Genomic DNA, 21418 nt, shown 5'->3' on the forward strand with positions numbered 1-21418 from the left:
CTGCTGCTGGTGTGTTAATGAGGGAAGGACACCTGGCTGCTCCCAGCAAAGTGCCCTTCACTCTGCCTTCCGTCCTCTGCAGCGTGCAGGAGGGCTCTGCAGCCTCAGCTGGCAGCCCAGGGCTCTGTGTGTGTGTTCTGGGGGGGCTCTGCCCCCAGCCCTGAGCTGCCTCTGTGCAGGATCCAGGCGGGCAGGAGTCACCTTGGGCGAGCTGCTGGGAGCATTTCCCGCTGCAAAGTCACTGCTGGAGATGCCTCATTTCTCTGGGGTGCCCCTGGCAGCTGCTGCACCCCAGAGTCCATGGTGGGGGGGTTAAATGGCAGCAGCACAGGCAAGGGGAGGGCTCTGAGCTTGGCAGGTGCCTGGAGAGGAGCAGCAGCAGGCTTTACCCTCCTTCTTCCACCATGGAGCTGCCTTGTGCTTCTCCTCCACTTGCTGAAATCAAGCAGAGTTTTTTAAAAATTAATTTTTTAATTAAAATCCCTTTTAGTTTGGGGAGAGTGGTCAGCTCCAGGGACACAGAGACTCGGGAGGTGAAGCATGGCCCTGTCACCAACCAGGGGACACTGATTGCTGGTGCCTTTTGATGCCTTAGAGTCTGAAACTGGACCATTGCTGGGATGTGGCACAGATGGGCCTGGATGGGGGCAGGCTGGGGGTCTGCACCCACAAATGCCCCATTGCAGGTGGGCACGTATTGTCCCCCCTCTTTGTCACAGCTTTGGGCTCTTGGTTGCAGAACAGACAGCTCTGGGAAAGAATACTTGCACTTTTTTAATAACCTATTTCTATAATTGAAGGATTTCAGATTTCTTTTGTAAGAGCAAGCGCCTGCTTAAACATGGAGACAAATACAACCAATAATATGTACTTGAAATTTAATGCAGGCTAATTCATTTTGGCACAGTCCCAGATATGCTGATTAAATGGCCTGTGAAGTGCTACAATATCTTGATAATGTACATTCCACATTTGATTATATAATCAATTATGTTGCACCTAATAACATTTAAAATTAGTGGAAAAGCTGTGAGCAGATTGTATCAGGTGCAGAGTGGGTCTTGGGCAGCTTTAAAAAAACTTCTGCCAGAAGGAGTAAGCGTAGATGGATCTTCAAATACCGTTCTTCAGGAAACCAGAGACTTGATAAAATTCCTAAATTTTATCAAGTTAATTTAGTGACTTTAAATTTTGTTAATTTAGTGACTTGATTTAGAATCAAATAAGCTGTCTGCTGCTCCCCTGGTTTGCTGCTGGGAAAGGGACTCACATTTTCTGTCTAGAGATGACCTTGCACCGCGTGTTCAGAGCAGCCCCAGTGATGCTGGCAGTAATGCTGTGGTCAGACCCAGAGCTCAGCTCTGCCTGTGGGGCTTTTCCTGCACCCAGCAATGGGAACCAGAGCTCCCCTTCACTGGCTCTTCCCTGCCTGGGGATCCCGAGTGTTCATTGCTGTTCCTCCAGCACGTGTGACACTTTCCTGTGCTGCTGATTCCAGCTGTGGGCACTGCCTGCTCCAGAGGGACCCCTCAGCTGGGTGCTCACTGTGATGGGCAGCCCCGAGCTGGTGCCTGGGAGCAGCCAGGATCATTTGGCAATGACTGTCATTCCTTTTGGGGAAAGAGAGTGCTTTTTGGGTGACTGGCAATGGCAGGTTAGGGGGAATTTGGCCTGGGTTTTATGGCCCTCCAGTAGGAGAGGGTTGATGGGAAACAAATGTGTTATGGCCCCAGACAAGCTGTTGCTCCATTTTTTGTTCTGTTTAAAGCAGCACTATCAACCAGTTGGAATATAGGCTTGGAGTATCGCAGGGAGTAATCTAATTAGTATGAAGTCAATTCACTAGTTCCTTTTGTATCTCGTGATTAAATAAGTGGGAAAATGGCTTGAAAATTAGGTGCTAGAACAACCCAATTACATTTCTGTAGCTTTTTGTATTCAATTTCATAAACAATTTTGCTCTTCGCTGGTTAATCAGTGAATGCCTTTTTCCAGTTTGAAAAGCACTTTTGAAATTATAATGCAATTAAATTGTGTGTGGATGTTCTGGCATAGCGAGCGCGAGGGCTGGGGGCCTGGCAGCCAGCCACGCTCTACCTTGACAGTAATGAGTTCCTGAGCTGGCAGCTTGCTGGTGTCATTCATAATATTGTCCAGGCTGGGATGCTGAGAGAGGCCCTGCTCCCTCCCCTGCCTCTCACTGGCAGAGGCTCAGCGAGCGCATCCCCTGTGCCAGCAGCACCCAGAGGAGTTCATCGCTGAGCTCCAGAGCAGCTGCCTCTGGGCTTTTTCCTTTTTATTCCCCTCTTTTTTATTCTCTTCCTTGTGTGAGCCTTTGCAAGACTGGAGGTTGGAGAGGGATGTGGGGTATTAAGTGTTGTTTTCCTGGGGATGTGACAGGGACGAGTAGAACACCTCAGTGTCCTGTTAGCAGAGAATCACAGGATGGTTTGGGGTGGAAGGGACCTTAAAGCCCATCCAGTGAGTTTTTCAGTGCTTGCTGTTTGTTCCTTGTCTCGTGGTCAGTTCAGGCTCCTGGGGAAGGGTGACCAAGCCTGCCTGATCCCAGGATTTACAGCCCAGCAGCACAAGGGGAGAGGCAGAAAGCTGTGTTAAGAGAAAAAGAAATAGTGCTGGAAATAATGACTTGCTTGGCAGGTTTTAACAAGTTCAGTAATGGTATTAGGTGCCCTTGGCTCAAGATAGTAACCTCCTCTTAAATGATCATTACCTGGCTAATAAAGAGCTCGGCGCGGGTCATTACAGCTTAATTTAGACGTAGCATCCTGTTTGGTTTGCACAGCGTGGCCATCTCTCAGGTTGTTGGATCCATTGCCTGGATACGAGGCTGGGATGTGGGATTGCTTGGGTTTTCACATGGGGGCTCTCCCCCAGCCGTCCCTTCCCAGGCTCACCTGGGGAAGAGGAGCTGGCCTCAGTCAGCCCTGAGTGAGCACAGCCAGGCAGGAGGATGTGCAGGAGGGGGCCCAGCCTCGTGCCCCCCACGCTGCCCCAGCCTCTGCTCCCCCCAATGAGCCCTTGTGCTTCTCTCACCCCATTAGCAGCAAGTTTCATGTGCAAATAATAATTACAATAACCAACCCCCACGCATTATTAATATTTTGAAGGCATCTCTTTGATAAGCCCATCTTTTCAGCCAATTTCCTATTTCTTCGGAAAGCAAAGCATCTTTCCTCCCAGTTTTGTAAATCTGTTGTTAAAAGGAAGAAAAGGAAATGGAAAAAAGGATTCCCCCCCCGCTCCAAACCCTGACACCAGGCTGGGTTCTGTGCTGCCTTTGTCAGCCCTGGATGGAATTATGCATCATGAATAAAAACTGCTGTCAACATGCATTGGGTTCGAAAACATTAGAGCATATGGTATGTGATTATCTGTATTGTCAAATGCAATAAAGTGAATTTGGATATAATAAAAAATGTAATATTTTAGAAATTTGGTAATAAACTGTGGAGGAATTGACAGGCAGAGAGTATCTGATGCCTGTGGGCAAACAGATAAAGATGGCAGGACGTGGCACCCGGTGGCTGAGGCAGCATCAGGGGCTTGATTTTCTGATGGGAGCCTGGCTGGGCTGACTGGCACCCAGGGTGCTGCCCCTTGTCCCTCCTGGCTGCCAGAATCTGTAGGTCTCACTAATGAATAGGCAGAAGTACAAGGTTCCCATTCTGGTTGTAGATGGACTAATTGGATTTTACAAATACTTGGGGTTTTCCTCTCTGATAGCAGAAAGGAACCTGTTGGAGTCTGCTGTATTCTCCTACCCAGCAGCATTTCCATACTATTGGCTCCTTATGAGGCTGGGAAATCTGTACCTGAATAACAGGGAGTAATGAAAGGCTGTTAGGGTGGGGCTGCTCTCAAATAGTGAGGAAAAAGAAAAGGTGGAGATGATTTTCTCCTGCAGTATCTCCCAGTCCAGCCTGATGCTCTCATCCCCGAGCTGCTGACAAATCTGTGCCCGTTGTGACACGGATGTCCCCAGCAGAGAGAAGCTGAACTGGGAGCAAACTTCAGGGCCTCCTGTGTAGAAAATTCTGATGGAAAAGTGCAGATGTATCACACGTACCTGCAATTTTTCTTAGGTCACTGCTAATGCTTCTAAATGATCTGCGAGCGCATTAATCGTTTCTGTTAATTAACAATATGATAAAAGTGGCATTTAGTAAGCTCAGCGTAGTGTGCGTCTCAGTCATTATGTACTCAGTGCTTAGGTTTGATTTCAGAACGTTAATAAAATAAAATTTTAATGAAGGTTTGTTGTTATGAAAGATTTATTACCAGGAGCTGAGGTGCTTCTGCCTCTCGCGGGGTCTGTGACAGGCACGGGGGTCCCCGGCTGCTCCTGCACTGAGAGGGCTCGACTGGGACCCCAGCCCTGCCCTGATGGTGCCCTGTGCACCTGGAGACCTTGCTCAGAATGGCTCATTGGAGAGGGGGACAAGTCCCTGTGTTCTTCATCCTCCCCTCAGGAAAATCCCTCCCCAGAGCCGCTTTGGGTGGATTTTGCCCCTTTTCACCCCGAGGTGCCTTTTCCTGTTTCTGAGCAGTTCTCACTTTGGAAATGCCACACAGCTGTGGGAGGAAGGAGCCTGAGCCTTGCAGCTTTCCCAGGCAGAAGCAGAGGAGGATCTTGGTGGTGCCCTTTGTCCAGCCATGCTCTGACTGCTGTGCCTGAGTGGGGCTGGCCTCACCTACCTGCTCATTTCACTGTGAGAATTTACTCTCCCTTGATGGAGAATTTACTGACACTTTAAATAGGTGTCTGTGTCTGCCAGGAGAGCCTGACTGTGCCCCAGACCTGAGGTGTGCATTAACACCCAGTGGATGCACAGATCAAGCCTTGGTGGGTGTCAGCCCCAGCAGCAGGGCTGGAGAGCACATGCTCCAGGTAAGTGAGGATATTTTCCATCCTAGAGCACAGGTTTTAACCCCATATTTCCCTTCCATCTGCTGGTCTGGTTATCACAAGGGTGAGGCGAGATCCTGGTGGTGCCTTCAGGTGTGCTCACCAGTCTCCCCAGCAAAGCCTCCTTGGAGATGAGGTAAAATGTGAGGCGAGTGTCTCGGGTGATGGCTGTGTCCCCTGAGCGTGCAGAATTGCTCCTTTGCAAACCAGAACCTCTCCTTCCTTCCTTCCTTCCGTGTGTTTGCAGCACAGGAAATTGGAATAGTAGGGAATAACAGCTTTTGTCAGCTTCTGTCCTAGGCAGGCTTTGGCTCTGACAAGCTGAGCTGTGGTATGAAAACTCGGAGCAAGGGACAAGGAGGTGGGTGGGATGCAGACCACAGAGAGTATTTAAGTGACTTCTCCAAAGGCACAACAAAGGGAGGTGGCAAAGTCAGGGCTGAGTTTTCAAGTTGTGACTGTCAGGTTCTGGGGCTGAGGAATGAGTGTCTTTTCCCTGACACAGGATTAAACCCCCAGGTCCCCATTCCCAGACTCTGGGGGTTGTGACTTGTAGTACCTTCACAGACAGAAGTTAAAAACATCCATGGTTCACTGCCTTCTGGGTCATTAAAGTGTCCTGTCCCCTCTGCTCATCTGTGTGTTCTGTTCATGTGCAAAGACAAGATTTGGTGACAGTGACCACAGGACTTGGTTTCACATCCCCCTCTCTACCCCCACCTGCCAGTTTATTATTATTATTATTATTTTTATAAGACAGCCTGGCAGGCTGGGAGCTTACTAAGGAACTTTTTCCTCTCTGATTACAAGGGATGTGTGAATAAAGTAGAATGGTATTGATTCACACCAATCTATGCATCGACTGTGTGGGAGCCACTTGCAATTCCCAGCAGCACTGGAAAGCTTTGCAACAGGGAGAAATATGACCAGGCAAGTTGAGAAAATAAATTAAACTAGTGTCAACTTTTCTTGTTTCTTCCCTCATTATTAATGGATGGAATGGGGCTCGTTTATCAAGAAGAGGAAAAATTAATTGACACGGGCTTTAATGTTATTATGCCTGGCTTGTCTGGTCACATTTCTTCATTTTTAATTTTTTTTTTTTACTTTTGAAAGGCATTTTATTACCTTTCACAGGACCAGCTGCCAAAACTATGGGTATAAACAAGAAAGCAGGTGCATAAATAATACCACAGCAGGGCTGGACTTTTCTGCATTTCAGAGCTGAAGTAGCTGAGACGTGAGGAGCAGAGCAGAGGTGGGTGAGCAGGGCAGCTCCAGAGCCCTGGCACAGAGGGGAGCCCAGCCTGAGCTGCTGTTTCCTGGTGGATGTGCTGGGAGGTGCCAGGCTGGGTATCCCCCTCTGTCAGCACAGCCACTCCGGGGGCAGCTCCCCTGGCAGGGCTGGAGGGACCCCGGGGCCCATCCCAGGGACAGATGGGGGGGTCAGGAGCAGGGTGGTCCTGTGGAGCACTCAGTGTGACAGGGGGCTGACCCTGCACCCACAAACGCCTGTGGGGTGATTCTTGCTGGGCAGCGCGAGCCAGGTTTGGGCAGAGCCCTGCTGGTGTGAGAGGCCTGTGCAAATCTCCTTTGTCCTCTCCCTGCTCCTGTCCCCTGCCCTTGTAGGGACACTTTCCACTGTCCCAAGTTGCTCCTGGCCCTTTCCACCCTCCCAGGGAGGAATTGAAGTGATCTGTGCCTGCAGGTGGAAGTTGGTGTGATAGGGCTGTGCGAATCCCCTCCTTTGTCCTCTCCCTGCTCCTGTCCCCTGCCTTGTTCTTTGGGATTGCTGTGCAGGACAAAGGAGCCCTGGTGATCCCCTGGTTCCCAGAATATTTTCAGGAGCTCTGTGGTTGCTGTAGGTGCAGGATGAGGCTGTCCCAGCTGCAGGTTCACCCACGGTGTGGGCACAGCTCGGGCACAAGCAGCGCAGCAGATGGGATGGAGTGACTCGCTGCACATCATCAGCTTGGGGCCTAAACCAGGCTTTAGCTGCAGTGTGTTCACCCACCAGGGCATCCTTCAGGTGGCTGGGGACCCCTGGGGGCTGTGCCTGCCTGGTGATCTGGGTTTGGCTCCAGGTGGTGGTGGAGGTGCTGTACCTGTGGCATTGCTCTGCCTGAGAGCCCTCCAGGGTTAACCCCAGCATTAGCCTGGCTTTAACCTCTGTGGCCTGGGATGCAATCACCTTGTTCTGCTCGTGGAAAGGGCAGCAGAGGTTTGGCAGTGAGACCTTTGCCAGGTGAGCTGCTTTGGTGTCACCCTCAGTGTGTGCAGCCACAGCTGTGACCCGGATCACTGTGCAGCCAGACCTGGCCTCTGGGAGTGGTGCTGCCAGCCAGGGAAGGGAGATGCATTTCATAGCCCTGGTGTCGTCATCTCAGCTATGTTTTACCAAGTTTGACATAAAAACTCTCAAGTGATGACAAAAGTGTGAAATGTAGTTGGTTAGAGTGTGAAAAAACCCAAAATACAGAGCACGGGAGTCCTGACATTTGGTATCTTCAGTCTGGCTTCTTAATAGTATTTATGGCTTCTGACTGTTCTTTTGCAGTATTTTAATCTGTTTATGGTTTCATTCCCTTCCTCTGAGCAATGTTTGTCTTATTTCTGGAATACCATGGCAGAACCTGCTGAGCTGACTGTGGAGCCACCTTCCCACAGGGCAGCTTTGGTGGCTTGGCATCAAAGGAGCTTTTCCACAGAATCCCAGAATCACTGGGGTGGGAAAAGACCTCCAAAATCACTGAGTCCAGCCTGTGCCTGATGCCCACCTTGTCCCCAGAGCCCTGAGTGCCACCTCCAGCCCTTCCTTGGGATGGGCACTCCAAACCTCCCTGGGCAGCCCCTTCCAACCCTTTCCATGAAGAAATTCTTCCTGGATTCTTCTCTTTTGTGGTGTCAGGGTGTGTTGGAGGACGTGTCCTGCACCACTGCATGTCAGGTGTCTGGGCTGGCATCACTTGGGTGCCTGTTGGTGCCCATGAACCAGCAGATGAATGGAGTGGGCTGACTCCTTTGGCAGCAGATGAATGGAGTGGAATAACTCCTCATTCCCAGTAGATTCCAGAGGAGGGTTTTTCACCTGAAGGTCATGGATACATGTCTCAGCTTCCTTTAGTGCTGGTGCTTGGCTCAGAGCCTCTCGTTTGGGGCATCTGTTTGCCTCTTACTTTATTTTTCTATCTCTTCTTTGTCTTTTCTTTTACAGAAAAGATTATTCAAATGAATATTCAGTTTTATTCATTTGAATAAAAAACCCAACCGTTTGACTCTGTTAAATGCTTATCTCTTAAATAGAGCTTGTTAGCTTCCAATAATAGCTTCATTCAGAAGGATGCAGTATAATTTCATTTTAAAACGTGTGCTCCTTGACAACCAGAATCCTATTTCTGTCACCGTTTTCAACAGCCGCCTTTGTTTTGGGTTAATCTTTTCCATGCACTTTCTGAGAACCAGCTTTTTGTTGACTCTTAGTACCTCTCAGAAGAAATAATTGTCTATTTAGCCCAGGAAGGTTTCTGAGAGTTTTGGTAATTTAAATATGAGTTTGTATTCATTATGGGAACTAATAAGACCGTGCGTGCGGGGGGATCTTTGTGTGGGTGCAGTTATTAAAAGTTGGAATTTGATACCCACAAAGTGGAGCAAGAAGAGCATCAGAGAATGGTCACCTCTGGTTTTCCTCTCCTTTTCCTCTCCTTTTCCTCTCCAGGCCAGTGTGACCAAGTGCCACAGATCTCTCAGAAACCCACAAGTGCCTGCTAACACCTACAGATTGTTGTTTAATCTTGTAAAATCTGGAAATGCAGAAAGCTGGGTGGCCATCTGATTTAATCAGACAAATAATTTCTTGATAAACCTGTGCTTAAGCCATATGGAGTGGGATGAGGGTGGGAGATTTGTTTCAGTCCAGACACGTAATGAGTGCAGCGGCTTCCTCGGGTGTGCACATATTAGGGCTAATCTCCTAAATTCCCTGTGCCCTCCATCCTGGCACCGACACCTAACACAAGTTGAGAGAGGAGCCCTCAACTGCAGCACTCGCTAATGAGCTGCTAATGATGAAGATGTTGCTGGTGCTGGAACAATTAATGACTTGTAGCCCCAGCCCGGCCATCTCATCCCTGGTCCAGGCTTTGCTCCCAGCTCTGGGATTCCTGGGATGCCAGATTCGGGCACTCAACCACAAAAATCCTCGGTTTAACTGCAGGTCTGTTTAAGGTAGATTTAAATGGAGAAATTTAGAAGGCAAATGAAAGACGTGAGTTATGTAAAAAAATGGAAGCTGCTGCCTGCTCTAGGTGCAGAGCAGAGCAGGGCGGTGAGCCTGGTGTGCTGTGTGATGCCTTGGAGGAGGGCTGGGACCCGTTCCTGGTGATCCTTCGGGTCTGCAGTGGAAGGGGAGCATTCCCCACGGCTACAGGCTCTGTGCACTGCCAGAAGAGCTGCCCGGGGCTCACCTGGAAATGCCCTTTCCTCCCCAGGCAGAGGCAGGGCTGGGGCTGTCCTGTCCCTGTGCTGCCTTCCCCAGTGCACAGCCCAGCAGCTTCCAGTCTGGGGATGGGCTTCATTCATTAGCATAATTAGTGTCGATGTTAACTCACAGAACCCTCTCCAGCACACGAACCGGGGTATTTTCCATTAGCCTGAGGTTTTTTGTTCAGGCAGGAGCGGGGAGCAGGGTGGGCTGCCAGGTGCCTTCAGTGCACAGCCACAGGCAGGCAGCAGGCATCAAACAGCCCAGACCAGCCCAAATCCTCGGCCCTTTGAAGCAGCACTGAGAAGAGAGGAATGATTAGATCAGAGGCCTGAAGTGTAATGGGTTCCTGGAGGCCTCAGGATGTCCTGATGAGGTATTAGAGGAAGTAATTCAGGAAGAAAGGGACAAATAACCACCTCCGGAGCAGGGCTGACCCGGCAGCCAGAGCACACACAGCACACAGGGCTGCTCTGTGTTTGGGAGGCTCTGGGGTTTTTCTCCTTGCCAGGGGTAAATGAGGAATCATCTTCTGTCTTCCCAGATTTTTATGGTTTTTGGGTCGTGTAATGAGTCAGCTCTAATGGAGAAGTCCCGTGGAATTAAACAAGAGATGAAATCAATATGGTTCCATAGAAATATAATTGGGTTTTGTAGAGATTGCTCTTAAAAACCTTTAAGGTGTAAAGGAAAATACAGCCCTATTGTAGTTTCCGAGCCATCATGTAACTGGGGTGTAACTATCCATTAAATTCTGCAGGATGGATCAAAAAATCCATAAGGAGGTTTTAATTCTCCATTAAATCCTATGGAAGAGCTGGAACAGAACAGTATTAATTTTCCCTCAGACAATGCTTCTTCCCTCCATTAGGCTGCAATAAGCTCAGGAACAGCTCCATAGGCAGCAGGTGTAGCCACACATGTGTGTTGTTATGGAAGTTTTCCAAAGTCCCAATGGCTAAATAATGCTTAATTAAAATGAAATTGTTAAATTTAACTAATGTTTTCCTCACCCCCTCCCCTTTTTGTATCTTTATTAAACAGGATTTGGCTTCGTAACTTTTGAAAACGAAGACGTGGTGGAAAAAGTCTGTGAAATTCATTTCCACGAAATCAATAATAAAATGGTGAGTGTTGGTGCTGGTGCTGTGGGGGTGCCAGGGGGCTCTGAGCCCCCTCCCTGATGTGTGCCGTGCCCAGGGGAGGTGGGATACCCCTCGGGGAGGGTGCTGGGGTCAGGGTGCTGAGCTGGCAGCCCCTGCTGTGTCCCCAGGGCCCAGGCAGCTGCCCCAGAGCAGCGTTTGGTGTCAGAACCCCGGGGCAGGGTGTGAGCTCAGCTCCTCCTGCACACAGCCCAGCTGAAGTTCCTCCTCAGTGGCAGGCAGGTCCCAGGTTGTGGGTTGCCCTGAGCCAGATGAAAAGGGGCATTTGTATTTCAATTGCTGCAGTAACTTTGATATTTTCGGCTAAAATATTCTTTTTCCCTTTGTCAAAACATCCTTTGCTTCTCAAATGTGTATTCAGATATGCATTGTATATCGGTCTGATATGTGTTCACAGACTTTAAATTTAATAATAGAGCTTTTAGTGTGGATAAGATCAAAGCAATCTCCTTGGCATATGCTGGAGGCCTGATTCAATATTTGACTTGCTAATTTTTCCCAGGGCACTGAAATAATATTCCTCATATTGTTGCTCCCTGCAATATGCATCTGAAATAAAAGTGAGGGTCCCTTGTCCAAGTGTGGGGTGGGTGGTGGGCAGGGCTGGGGCAGTGCCCCTGCTCCTGTGGGAAGTCTCTTGCTCCAGTTCCCATGGATGCTGTGGATTTGCCTGTCCCACTGCCCCCAGCCCCTCCTGCCCTGGGCTTTCCTCCCTGACCCCCTGAGTGCCTCTGGGCTGGGGGAGCCTCGTTCCCTTTGTATCCTTCCTAAATGCTGCTAAGCTGCCTTAAAACAAAGGAACAGAACAAACACCACCCAACAGAGCCAGTGAGGAGTCACAAACAAAGGAGAAACACTGGGGTGTGAATTCAGGGGTTGCCAGGTGGGAGGGGAGAGCTCCCCTCCAGGATTCTCCTGTCCACAGCAGGAGGGACACTCCATAGGTTCAGTTATCCCCACCAGAGGCTTTTCTCTGGAGCAGGGCTCAGGAGGGCCCTGGGGAGGTGCAGGGGGAGCAGCAGGTGCTGGTGAGCCCCAGGCAGGGTCAGTGTTTGGTGTTCATCCCTGCATCTGCCCCCGTGGGCTGGGAAAGCCTCAGCTGGCTCTGGGCATCTCCTGGCAGGGGAGGAATAGCACAGAGCTCTTGGGGGGATTCCTTCCCAGGAAGGGAGCAGGGAGCATGGGGCAGGCTGAAAACACTCCAGGAGCCTCAGAGAGAGCAAGAGAAACAGTTCTGAGTGTTGGTGTTTGCTGTTGGGTAATTAAAATGTCCCCTTCCCACTCCTCTGCCCGCTCGGTGCCCCCTCCAGGTGCCACCATCTCCGAGTGTTCCCTTCATGTCCCTCCCTCAGCCCTGACTCTGAAAGCAGCCCACGAGCAGGGGATGAGCCACGAGCCCGTCTTGGGACTGAGTCATGGCCCTGAGCTGTGTGTGCAGCTGCACCACAGCCCCTGCAGGGCCAGGGAGCTGTGTGTGCTGTGACAGGAGCTGGGGCTGACACACTGGAGCTGCCCTGGTGTGACACTCAGCTGCCAGGAGCAGTGCTGGGGTCCTGTCACACGGGGACCGTGTCCCTGAGCCATGGAGGGGATGGGCTCTCACAGCCTGAGGCCATGGGGTTTGGTGAGCTGCGACTGGGACACCCTGTCCTCATCCCCATCTCTGCCCGTGTCCCTGTCCATGTCCCTGTCTCTTCCTGTGTCCCTGTCCCCTTCCCTATCCCCATCCCTGCCCGTGTCCCTGTCCCTGCCCGTGTCCCTGTCCCCATCCTGGCCTGTGTCCCTGTCCCCTCCCTGCCCGTGTCCCTGTCCCTGTCCCCATGCCTGTCCCCATGCCCAGGTGGCTCAGTAGCCAATGCCCAGCTCCGTGGGCTGGGGCTGTTGTTCCCCCAGCTCCCTCCTCCTGCTGCTGCTGTCCTGGCCGTGTCCCCAAGGCAGGGCAGGCAGAGGGCAGCAGGGCCGCTGCTCCCCAGCCTATTTCCAGCTCCAGCCTCCCTGGCAGGCTATTTTTAGCTCATCCATTCTGCTTCTGTTGCCATCCATAAAGCTTAGAATGTCAAATGTAATATTAAACGAGCAGTGGGACAGTGAAAAGAAAATGCCAGCGAGGTATTTAATAAATGGAAGTTGGAATTTATGTGGGAGGCCAGAGATGCTCCAAACATTGCAGGGGGACAATAAACCCAAACGAGCTGTCCTCAGATTGTTGTTCCCTTGACAGGAGCAGGCTGCTTTGCAAAGAGCCACCTGTTTTTCTAAGGAAGAGTAAAAGTAGCTGGAAGAGAAATGTGGTGGAGTAATTACCTTCCCTTAGATCCCCCTGTGGTGGAGTCACCCACATGCTGGGTACAGTGCTGGTGAGAGGGGTGATGAGCTGAGCCTGAGTCAAGCTCTCATGTCAGCCTCTCGAGCAGCTGACTGAAATGTTGGCTATTCTAGAACAGGCTGGGACACTCCCAGCACCTGTGGCTCTTCCTCCCTCTCAGGCTGGGATTTTGCAGGTTTTGTGGGCCTTGGGCTCTTCCAGGGATGGGGCAGCCACAGCTTCTCTGGGCACCCTGTCCCAGGGCCTGTCCCAGACCTTTTAATTCCAAGCCCCAGCCATTGATCAGTAAAGTGGTAAATCAACAGACCCACAACTCAGTGCATTTTTTAAACTAAGCTGAAAGCCCCTGTGCTGCTGCCTGGTGTGGCTGGCCTGGTGTGAGTGACACGTTGTCCCCAAGGTGATTGCAGCCCCTCACACGTGGCTGGCACAACAAAGTCTCCTTGTCTTTGGGTGGCTCAGTGGGGGTTTGTGCATTGTGGATATTCACATTCTGCTTTCCTCAAAATAGCCCTGCTTTCCCTGGAAAGCTGTTAACCAGGGGTTTGTGAGACATCCTGGGCTGAGGGCTGACAGCCTGTTTTGTTGTGCTGGGTATAAGAGGCTTTTCACTCCCCAGCTCAGCCCTCCTGGCTTCCCGTGGCTGAGACTGCTCTGCTTGACCCAGGAGTACCCCAGTGCAAGGTTAATTCTCCAAACTAGACTAAACAAAAATAGTGAATTTTAGTTTCCCTGCCTTTTTTTTCTTTTCTTTTTTTATTTTTTTTAGCCTTAGAATTAAACCTTTCTTTGTTGGGCTGCTGAAAGTGTAGCACATCCTTGTATGAGGAGGTGGAAAAAATCTGGAAATTATTAAGATGCCCAGAAACTCTGAATTGAAAGTTTGAGTGAGGTCCAGATGTGTGTACAAAGACCCTTATCAGGCACTCTCAGGGGCAGTTCGGTGTGGAGCTGAGTCCTGACTCATAAATCCATACACATTTCCTCTTGGAGAAGCCCCATTGCCTGTCCTGTCACATTTGGGACATCCCTCCAGGGCTTTCCCCTTGAGGTAACTGTGGCTCTGGAATGTCCTGGCCATCTCCATCCCCTTCCCTGTAAGGACAGGGCTGGATTCTGGCAGAAGAGCAGCCGGGCCCCTTTTCTTTCTGCTTTTGCTGTTGATGAAGAGGCACCACCCAGGTCCCCAGGATATCCATGCTGTGGTGCTTCACTCCTGTGCCCACGTTGTCCCACTTTGCTGATGGGATGGTGCATGGGCAGCTTGAGCAACTTCCCAAGGCAGCAGGAGTAACTGAAAGTGAAAGAATGCAGATCCTTTATTAATAGGGTTTACAGAAATTTTCTGCTGGGTAGAAATATTGATTCTTTATTCCTATTTTAAAAGGAGCTTTTTGTAATGATCACTGGGAGTCGTTCTGTGTTATCGATTGCAGCGGAGCCGTGCTGGAGCCCTCCCTCCATTCATCCCGCTCCCACTGGTGCTGGGTTCCCTTTCAGGAACACAGAACTTCTTAAATCAGCACTTCTGTCATCTTTGGGGGCTGCAGTGGGTGGTTAAAGAGACACACACGTTGGCTCTTTCAAACCTGGTTACGCTGTTCTGGAAGTTCACCTTTGAGCGGGAGGAGGTGCGGGGAGGCAGATGCTAAAAATAAACCTCCCCCCCCCTTAAGTAGATCAGTTCTGCATTTGACATTTACATGGAATTCATTTGCATCTCATTTGTACATGTTTCTGCTCAATAGGTAGAATGTAAGAAAGCACAACCTAAAGAAGTGATGTTTCCACCAGGGACGAGAGGAAGGGCACGTGGATTGCCGTACACCATGGACGCGTTCATGCTAGGGATGGGAATGTTGGGTAAGTGCAAATCCCCACACCTGTGTGGGTGCCAGCCTGCAACTTTAGCAGGGGTGGAGTGAAGAAAATAATCCTGTCTGTGGTAAATGATTAACTCTCCCCCCCCCCCCCCCCCAGCCTGGAATATAAAAAATTTGCATTTAAATGGATGTTTTAAATAGCCTGTTTTACTCTTACTCGCAAAAATAGAATGATGAAAGATGCAGTGTGTTCATTCTGACTAAAAATGATCTCTCCCCTTTTTTAGAGGAATTGAGTCACACATTATTCCCCTTCTTTTAAAGGTAGCTTTGACAGTTCAGCACAGATAATTGAAAATCTTGCTGGTTCTTAAATGGCATGGATGGAAGAAGTGGGGGGATGCGGAACAGGACAGGTCACAACAATAATTACAAGTTTCAAGGAGATGGAATGGTATTTTAGTCCTGAGTATTGTGTCCAGAAAATACTAATTAAATGGGATAAATGATACTTAATGGCAAATTCCTATTTGTGCAGGAGGTCTATTTAGTTATAATTGGTTCTCATTTGTTTCTGCCTAGATAATTCTTTCTAAATAATGTGACAACCCCAGTTACTCTGTTCTCGGCCAAAATGCTGCTAATCCATTGCCAATGTTTTGGGGTTTTTTTGTAAAACACTGTATATTTTAAACTTTCTGCTCCCTTTGTATCCCTGAACTTCCCCTCAGTTGCCACCTGCTGTGTCCATGAAGCACGTGGGAATGGGAGGGCAATCTGGAGGTGTCCCCAGGCAGCAGTGGGCCTTTCCCAAGCCAGTGTCCCCCTTCAGGATGCTTTGACTTTCCTCTCCTGGGTTTAGATGATCCCAGAAACCGAGCACAAAGCCCAGCCTTGGGATCTGGATTGCCCTGAGCTCTGCTGAGCAGATTCAGGGACTGGCTGAGATGCTGGAGGACCCCAGAGCCCCTGGGGTGGGTGTCAGGTCAGAGGACCCAGTTCCTGCAAGGATCAGGCTGCTACACTGAGGTGTCTGACACCAGGCACTGCTTGATTTGATAGGAAGAACTTGCTGCCATGTTTGCTTTATCTCAGAATTAATAGTGCTTCTGTTGGTGTGGCTGGGGTGATCCATTTCTGGATGTGTAATCAGGTTACTGCAGCTCATCATCTGTTTTGCTGTCCCCACGCTCCACCACCACCCTGCCCCATAGCGTTTGGAAATCACATTTTATGCTTAAAATATTTATCTTGCTCTAGTCAGCCCGTGATTTCGTTACCTGTGTGTTCCCAGCCTGCCTGAGCCAGTGTACTCGAATTCTGCTGTTCCTCTCCCAGCCGGGCTGCCCCTGGTGGGGTGTGAGGGAGGCCAGTGTGCCACCGTGCTGGCCTGTCCTGCTGGCTGCAGGAGAGACAGCAGCTCACCCTGGGAAGCCAGAAAGATCCATGGCCTCATCCTCCATCCACCGTGTGGCCTCAGCCCTGTTCCTTGCAGCTGGGCACAGAGGGGATGGAGCTGAGTCCACCCCAGCGTCCTGAAGGGAAAACTCAGCCCCCAGGTGCAGTGTGAGTCTGTTCCCACTGGGGCTGGCTGTCTGGAACAGGATCCTCTCAAGCTGTGAGAATTAAGGGAAGCAGCCCTCAGTGAGTGGAACTGCACAGAGGGAGAGCTGGGGCACCTGTTGGAGCTGCTGCAGTGGGGTCAGCCTGGCCAGTGCAGCTGCAGCCAGTCCCACACTGCTCTCCCTGCATTTCAGACTGGGGGGACTGGCTGAGCATTGGTGATTGATCCATGGTGAAGGCCAGATGCTTCATTATCCACTCGAGCTGGTTTTTCATCTTCCAAGTTCCTGCTTGCTACCGTGGCACTGTGTTAAATAATTAAGTGCTAAACAAGGAGATTGCAGCACGGGAGAGCAGAGCTGCTGGATGGCTCTCAGAAAGCCCCTGTTTCAAAGGCTGCAGAGCCTGTCCCTGCAGGAAGAGGGGCATAATTAACCCATCAAATGATCAGACACAGAGTTCCATCACTGCTGCTGCTGATTGTTCTGTGGGGACTCACGAGGCCAGGTCAGGTCTGCCCCATTATTCTGTTCCTTGCCCAGCTGGACGGAGCCAGAGCAACTGGGGCTGCTCTGGAGGGGTTTTTATACCTGTTTCCAGAAATCCTTGCTCAAGGTCACCTTCTCCAGCTGCTGTTCCTGGGCAGAGGAGGGAATAAGAGGAACGAACGCACGAGACAACCCCAAGGAAGGAGCGGGGAGCGACTCCCTCCAAAGCTATTAAGGAAGTTGGTCTTTTTCATTAATCACAGCCTCCCCAAGGAGCCTGCAGCAGCCAGGGTCTAAAGGTGCGCAGGCAGCCGCTTCTGTGATGATTTGGTTGATTGGAGCAAAATTAAAGTGTTCTGAAAGGATTTTTTGACTGGGAGAGCAGGGGCAGGCTGAGCCTTCTGCCAGGACGGCTGCTGGGCTGGGGCTGGGGCTGGGACACGCTGCTCTCAGGGAGAGCAAGGGCTCTAATCAGCCTCTCTGCACAGAGAGTGGAGCAGAGTCAGTCCCACTCGTCTCCCTGAGGAGCAGAGTCAGTCCCACTCCTCTCCCTGTCAGCCCAGCCAGCAGTCAGAGCTGCTCCCCAGCCCCTTGCATGCTCACAAACAGGCCCTGTGTGCCCCTGGGTGGCTGAGTAGGAGCAGTTTGGTGACCAGGAAACCCTCTCTGTGCCTGGAGCCTCACACTGGCACCTGGCCCTGGTGTGCTCTGTCACCCAAGGGTGTGGGTGTCACAGCACTGCCCCAGAGCTTTTTGTGCTCTGTTCAGGTCTGTGCCTGGAAACTTGTAAAGAAGAGAGCAGCAGAGGAGCAACATGAAGAGGACATGGTTTTTGTGTCCCCTCTCATCTGGAGCTGCTCTCTGTGTCTGGGACACTGCAGTCACCACAATGGTGACACACAGCTCTGGAGGTGACCCTGTGCTGCCTGCCTTGAGCTGGGGCTGGCAGCACTCATTTCTCCTGCTGGTGGGCATCATCCTGGTGTTTAATGTTAGAATTGGGCTCCTTTCAGCTTGCAAACCCCTCCAGAGCTGGGAGCGCTCGGCCCCCAGGCTCACCCTGTAGTGCTGGAGTGATGTGAGGTGGGAACACGGGTTTGGGCAGGTCCCTGGCAGGGCTCTGTGTTCCTGCTCACGCTCAGTCTAGGTGGGCTGAGCTCATGCATTAGAGAAGCTTGTGCCCTTCAAAGAAAGTCATTCCTTTTTCTACCAGACACTGTTCAATGGAGTAGCAGCTGCAACTCAGAGCAGCATTTGGAGACAACATTTCCTTCCTTGCATTTTCTGGAGCATTTGAACTAATTTTGCACGGGTCCCCTGGCTCCTGTGTGCTCAGCATTCTCACATATTGACCATGAGCTTTTGTCCACCCCATTAGCAAATTTTAAAATGAAAAGAGTTCCACAGCCTGGACAGGAGCTGGGTAGAAGCAGTGGTGTGAAAGTGGTTTGGCTGCTGGTTTGAGTTCTGCTTCTGTGCACAGGACAGTCTTGCTTTGAAGGAGGCAATGCAGTCAAAACTTGGATTTTTGGTTCACTTACCAGGAATTGGTCACTCCCCAGGACTACCAAGGCAAATCAGCTTCTTGGTGCCCAGTGCAGGATGAGGATGGCACCTAATGGGAATGTTGGGTAGGTCAGCAGGGCCATCATTTGGCCTGATGAAGCATCCATGTAGGCGTGGTGTTAAACACCATTGATATTCAGCCAGGCAATGTCCCCACGAGGATCAGGCTTCGAGTCGTTAGAGCAGAGCTGGGCACTGCAGCAGTAAATGAAGAGGAAAATTGAAGTAATGTTGTATTATAAATTTATGATTTCATCTGCCTGACTTTGAGAGCGCCGAGTGCTGGCGGAGCCAGCAGAGCCCCCGGGCAGCTTGGCTGCTGCTGGGGCTGTCAGGCACAGCCAGGTCTGGCCAGGGACAGCAGGGCTGCCCTGGGGTCAGAGCCTGGACCGTGCCAGGGCAGGCAGCAGCAGAGGTGGCATCCAGAGCACCGTGGGCAGCTGCCATCCCCCACCGTGCTGACCTGGCTGGGGCCACAGGTACCACACCTGCAGAGCTCAGGTGCTGCCCAGCACTGTGCCCTGGCAGTTGTGAGCTGGCAGGTCTGCTTCACAGCTGTCTGAGACAGAGCAAACTGAGTTCCTCCTGTTGGCAAGGAGAGAGGGGCTGCAGTGGACGCTGCAGAGCGATTTTTCAGGGGTGTTAATGGCGCTACTTCCTTAGCAAACAATCCATTTATCAATAGTGTTGCTTAAGAAAAAAAAGAAGGGAAAAAAGGTTTGTAAAGCTTAACTCTGAAGGATCTGACTTAATGACAGAGGTGATTAATTTCAGAGGGAATCCAGCTGTTGAGCTGTGCAAGGAGGGCTCAGCAGCGTGTACATACCCTGGGCGTCGCGGGGCTGCCTTCCTGGCACTGCCTAATCCCACATCAGAATTCATCCAGGCATTTTTATCTTCCACTTCTAGATTATGATTTATAGTAGGCTGCACGTATGTACAAATGTGATCGGAAATGGAGGGGCTTGCTGCAGCAGGAGAGCAGCTGAGTGATGGATGAGTGTGTTACAGGATGAATCCAGGCAGGGGAGGAGCCCCCCACAAGAGCCACTCGGCTGCTGAGCCTGTTCTGGGCTCCAGCCCAGCTGCTGCCAAGATTCCCACTGACTTCAGACAGCAGGACAGAACTTTTCCTGATGGGCTCTTGGTTTGGAGAGGCCTGGGCTGATGCTGAGGCTCACTCTCTAGTGTGCAGTGCACTGGAATTGTGCGGCACAGTGCCTGTTTTTAAGAAAACTGAGTGAGGAAGTGTTGAGGATCAATGTGAGGTTGGAATTTTAGGAAACCCCCTGAGTGTACAGGGCACCTTGGGACATTGGCCATCTGGGTCAGAGCAAATAGCCCCTCTGGGACCGAGGGAATGGCTGTGGGGAAGTTAAAACAGGGGTGGCACAGTGTGTGACCCGAGGGCTGCTGCATCAGTGGGACACCCAGCACATCCCTTCACAGGCAGAGAGTGAAACCAGCAGAGTTCCCTCTTTGTGCCTTCACTGTTTTTATTCACGAAATGCTCTCAAGTGAGCTTTTCCCCTAATAAACCTCCCAAAGCTGCCCGAGGTCGGCTGCTCTGCCTCAGAAGGGGCCTTCAGAAGCACCTCGGGCAGCTTCCTTTTACTTTCCTGAAAAATTAAAAGCTCTTTGACTCCCTGGCTCGTTTCTGCTGCCTCCAACTCTTTGATGTGTTAACTGTTGTCCTTCACACTCCCGGGATAAAGAATTACTACTACCTTAATCTCCAACTGTCAATAGCTCTGAAGCAAAGTACATTCATTGTAAGCTCTCCAAATGTCAGAGCAAACCCGTGTTATGTGTTTAGCCTTAGCATTTGGCATTTACTCTTCCAGCTAACAAGTATGCACAGTCCTTGGGCTCCAGACACCAAAGTGCATGTTAATTACCAGAGTGACAGGGCTCCTGCTCGGAGCTGGGCCAGCGCCGCCAGCTCGAGATGTTTCTATTCAGGATAATGATGAAACCTCTCTGCAGTTTGGCATGAGTGGAATAAATCTGATTTTTTAATACCCTCCGTAAAATTAGGTCTCACCCATCCTCCCTGACGTTGTGCATTGTGTTAAAAAACAAACAAACAAAAAAAAACCTTCAAAAAACACCTTCATTAATCCTTAAACTTCTCTCTCTCTTTTTTTTTTTGTTTTTTTTACATGTCTGTGATCAAGGTTACCCGAATTTTGTTGCAACATATGGCCGAGGATATCCTGGATTTGCCCCAAGTTACAGTTATCAGTTCCCAGGTATGTACATTTCATTTGCAGATATGCTTTATTTCCCCTCTTTCCTTCTTTTTTTTTTTTTTTGTTTTTTTGGGTTTCTTCCTTTTTTTTTAAGTCTGTAGCTGCAAGCTGAGACAGGCAAGTCTGCAGGGAGCATCTCACACAACAGCAATTTTATTATTTTTTTTTTTAGCATTTTAAAATAGACTTTTATAGCGACATATTTTCAACACATTTTTTTCCTGATGTATAAATTGGTACTGGTTATTTGAAAACAAACTTCTTAAATTAAAACCATGAAAGCAAGAGAGATCACTGGAGAGCTGTCCCCCTCCCTTTGCTGGGTTTTTCCTTTGTAGAGCTGCACACAGGGACCCGCACACGGCTCCCCGTGCTGGCCTGGGGTAAGTGAACCTGCACTGCTGAGTGCACAGCCCACCCTGCTGTGTCTGGGCTGGCCCTGGGGGTCCCTCCCAGGAGCTGCAGGTGTGTGGGGCTGGCCCTGGGCTCGGGTGGGATCCCCCTGCCCTCGGCTCGGGGGCAATCAGGCAATGGAAGCACAGGACAGGATGGTTTGGGCTGGAGGGGACCCCCAAAGGTCCAATCCCTGCAGTGAGCAGGGGCACCTTCCACAGGGTCAGGCTGCTGAGAGCCCTGCCCAGCCTGGCCTTGAGCACTCCAGGGATGGGGCATCCCACAAAGCCCATCCAGATGTGCCCTTCCCAGCACATCCCACCGTGGGATGGCACCACACAGGGCTCAGGGTTTCCTCTCACCCCAGGGCTCTCCCAGGCTGCTGGGACAAGTGAAGCAGTGGCTTTGCTGTTTGGAGGGGCAGGAGGGAAACC

At 50.7% G+C, this 21418-nt stretch overlaps 1 protein-coding gene across 11 annotated transcripts in view; it reads left to right on the forward strand.

Annotated features, from left to right (window-relative positions):
• The window catches only part of MSI2 (musashi RNA binding protein 2), a 200658-nt gene that overhangs the window by 140816 nt on the left and 38424 nt on the right, over nucleotides 1-21418 (forward strand). For all 11 annotated transcript variants that reach the window (XR_011682424.1, XR_011682425.1, XM_071448042.1 and 8 more), the window contains 3 exons: nucleotides 10455-10537; nucleotides 14648-14762; nucleotides 20517-20591. Coding sequence is in view for 9 of the 11 variants with exons in the window: in XM_071448042.1 (XP_071304143.1) it covers nucleotides 10455-10537; nucleotides 14648-14762; nucleotides 20517-20591 (273 nt within the window). In the remaining 2 variants the exon portion in view is untranslated. The remainder of the gene's footprint in view (nucleotides 1-10454; nucleotides 10538-14647; nucleotides 14763-20516; nucleotides 20592-21418) is intronic.

This window comes from Agelaius tricolor, unplaced genomic scaffold (genome assembly GCF_023055355.1).
Source record: "Agelaius tricolor isolate 1412-34295 unplaced genomic scaffold, bAgeTri1.0.p SCAF_25, whole genome shotgun sequence".
Lineage (NCBI taxonomy): Eukaryota > Metazoa > Chordata > Aves > Passeriformes > Icteridae > Agelaius > Agelaius tricolor.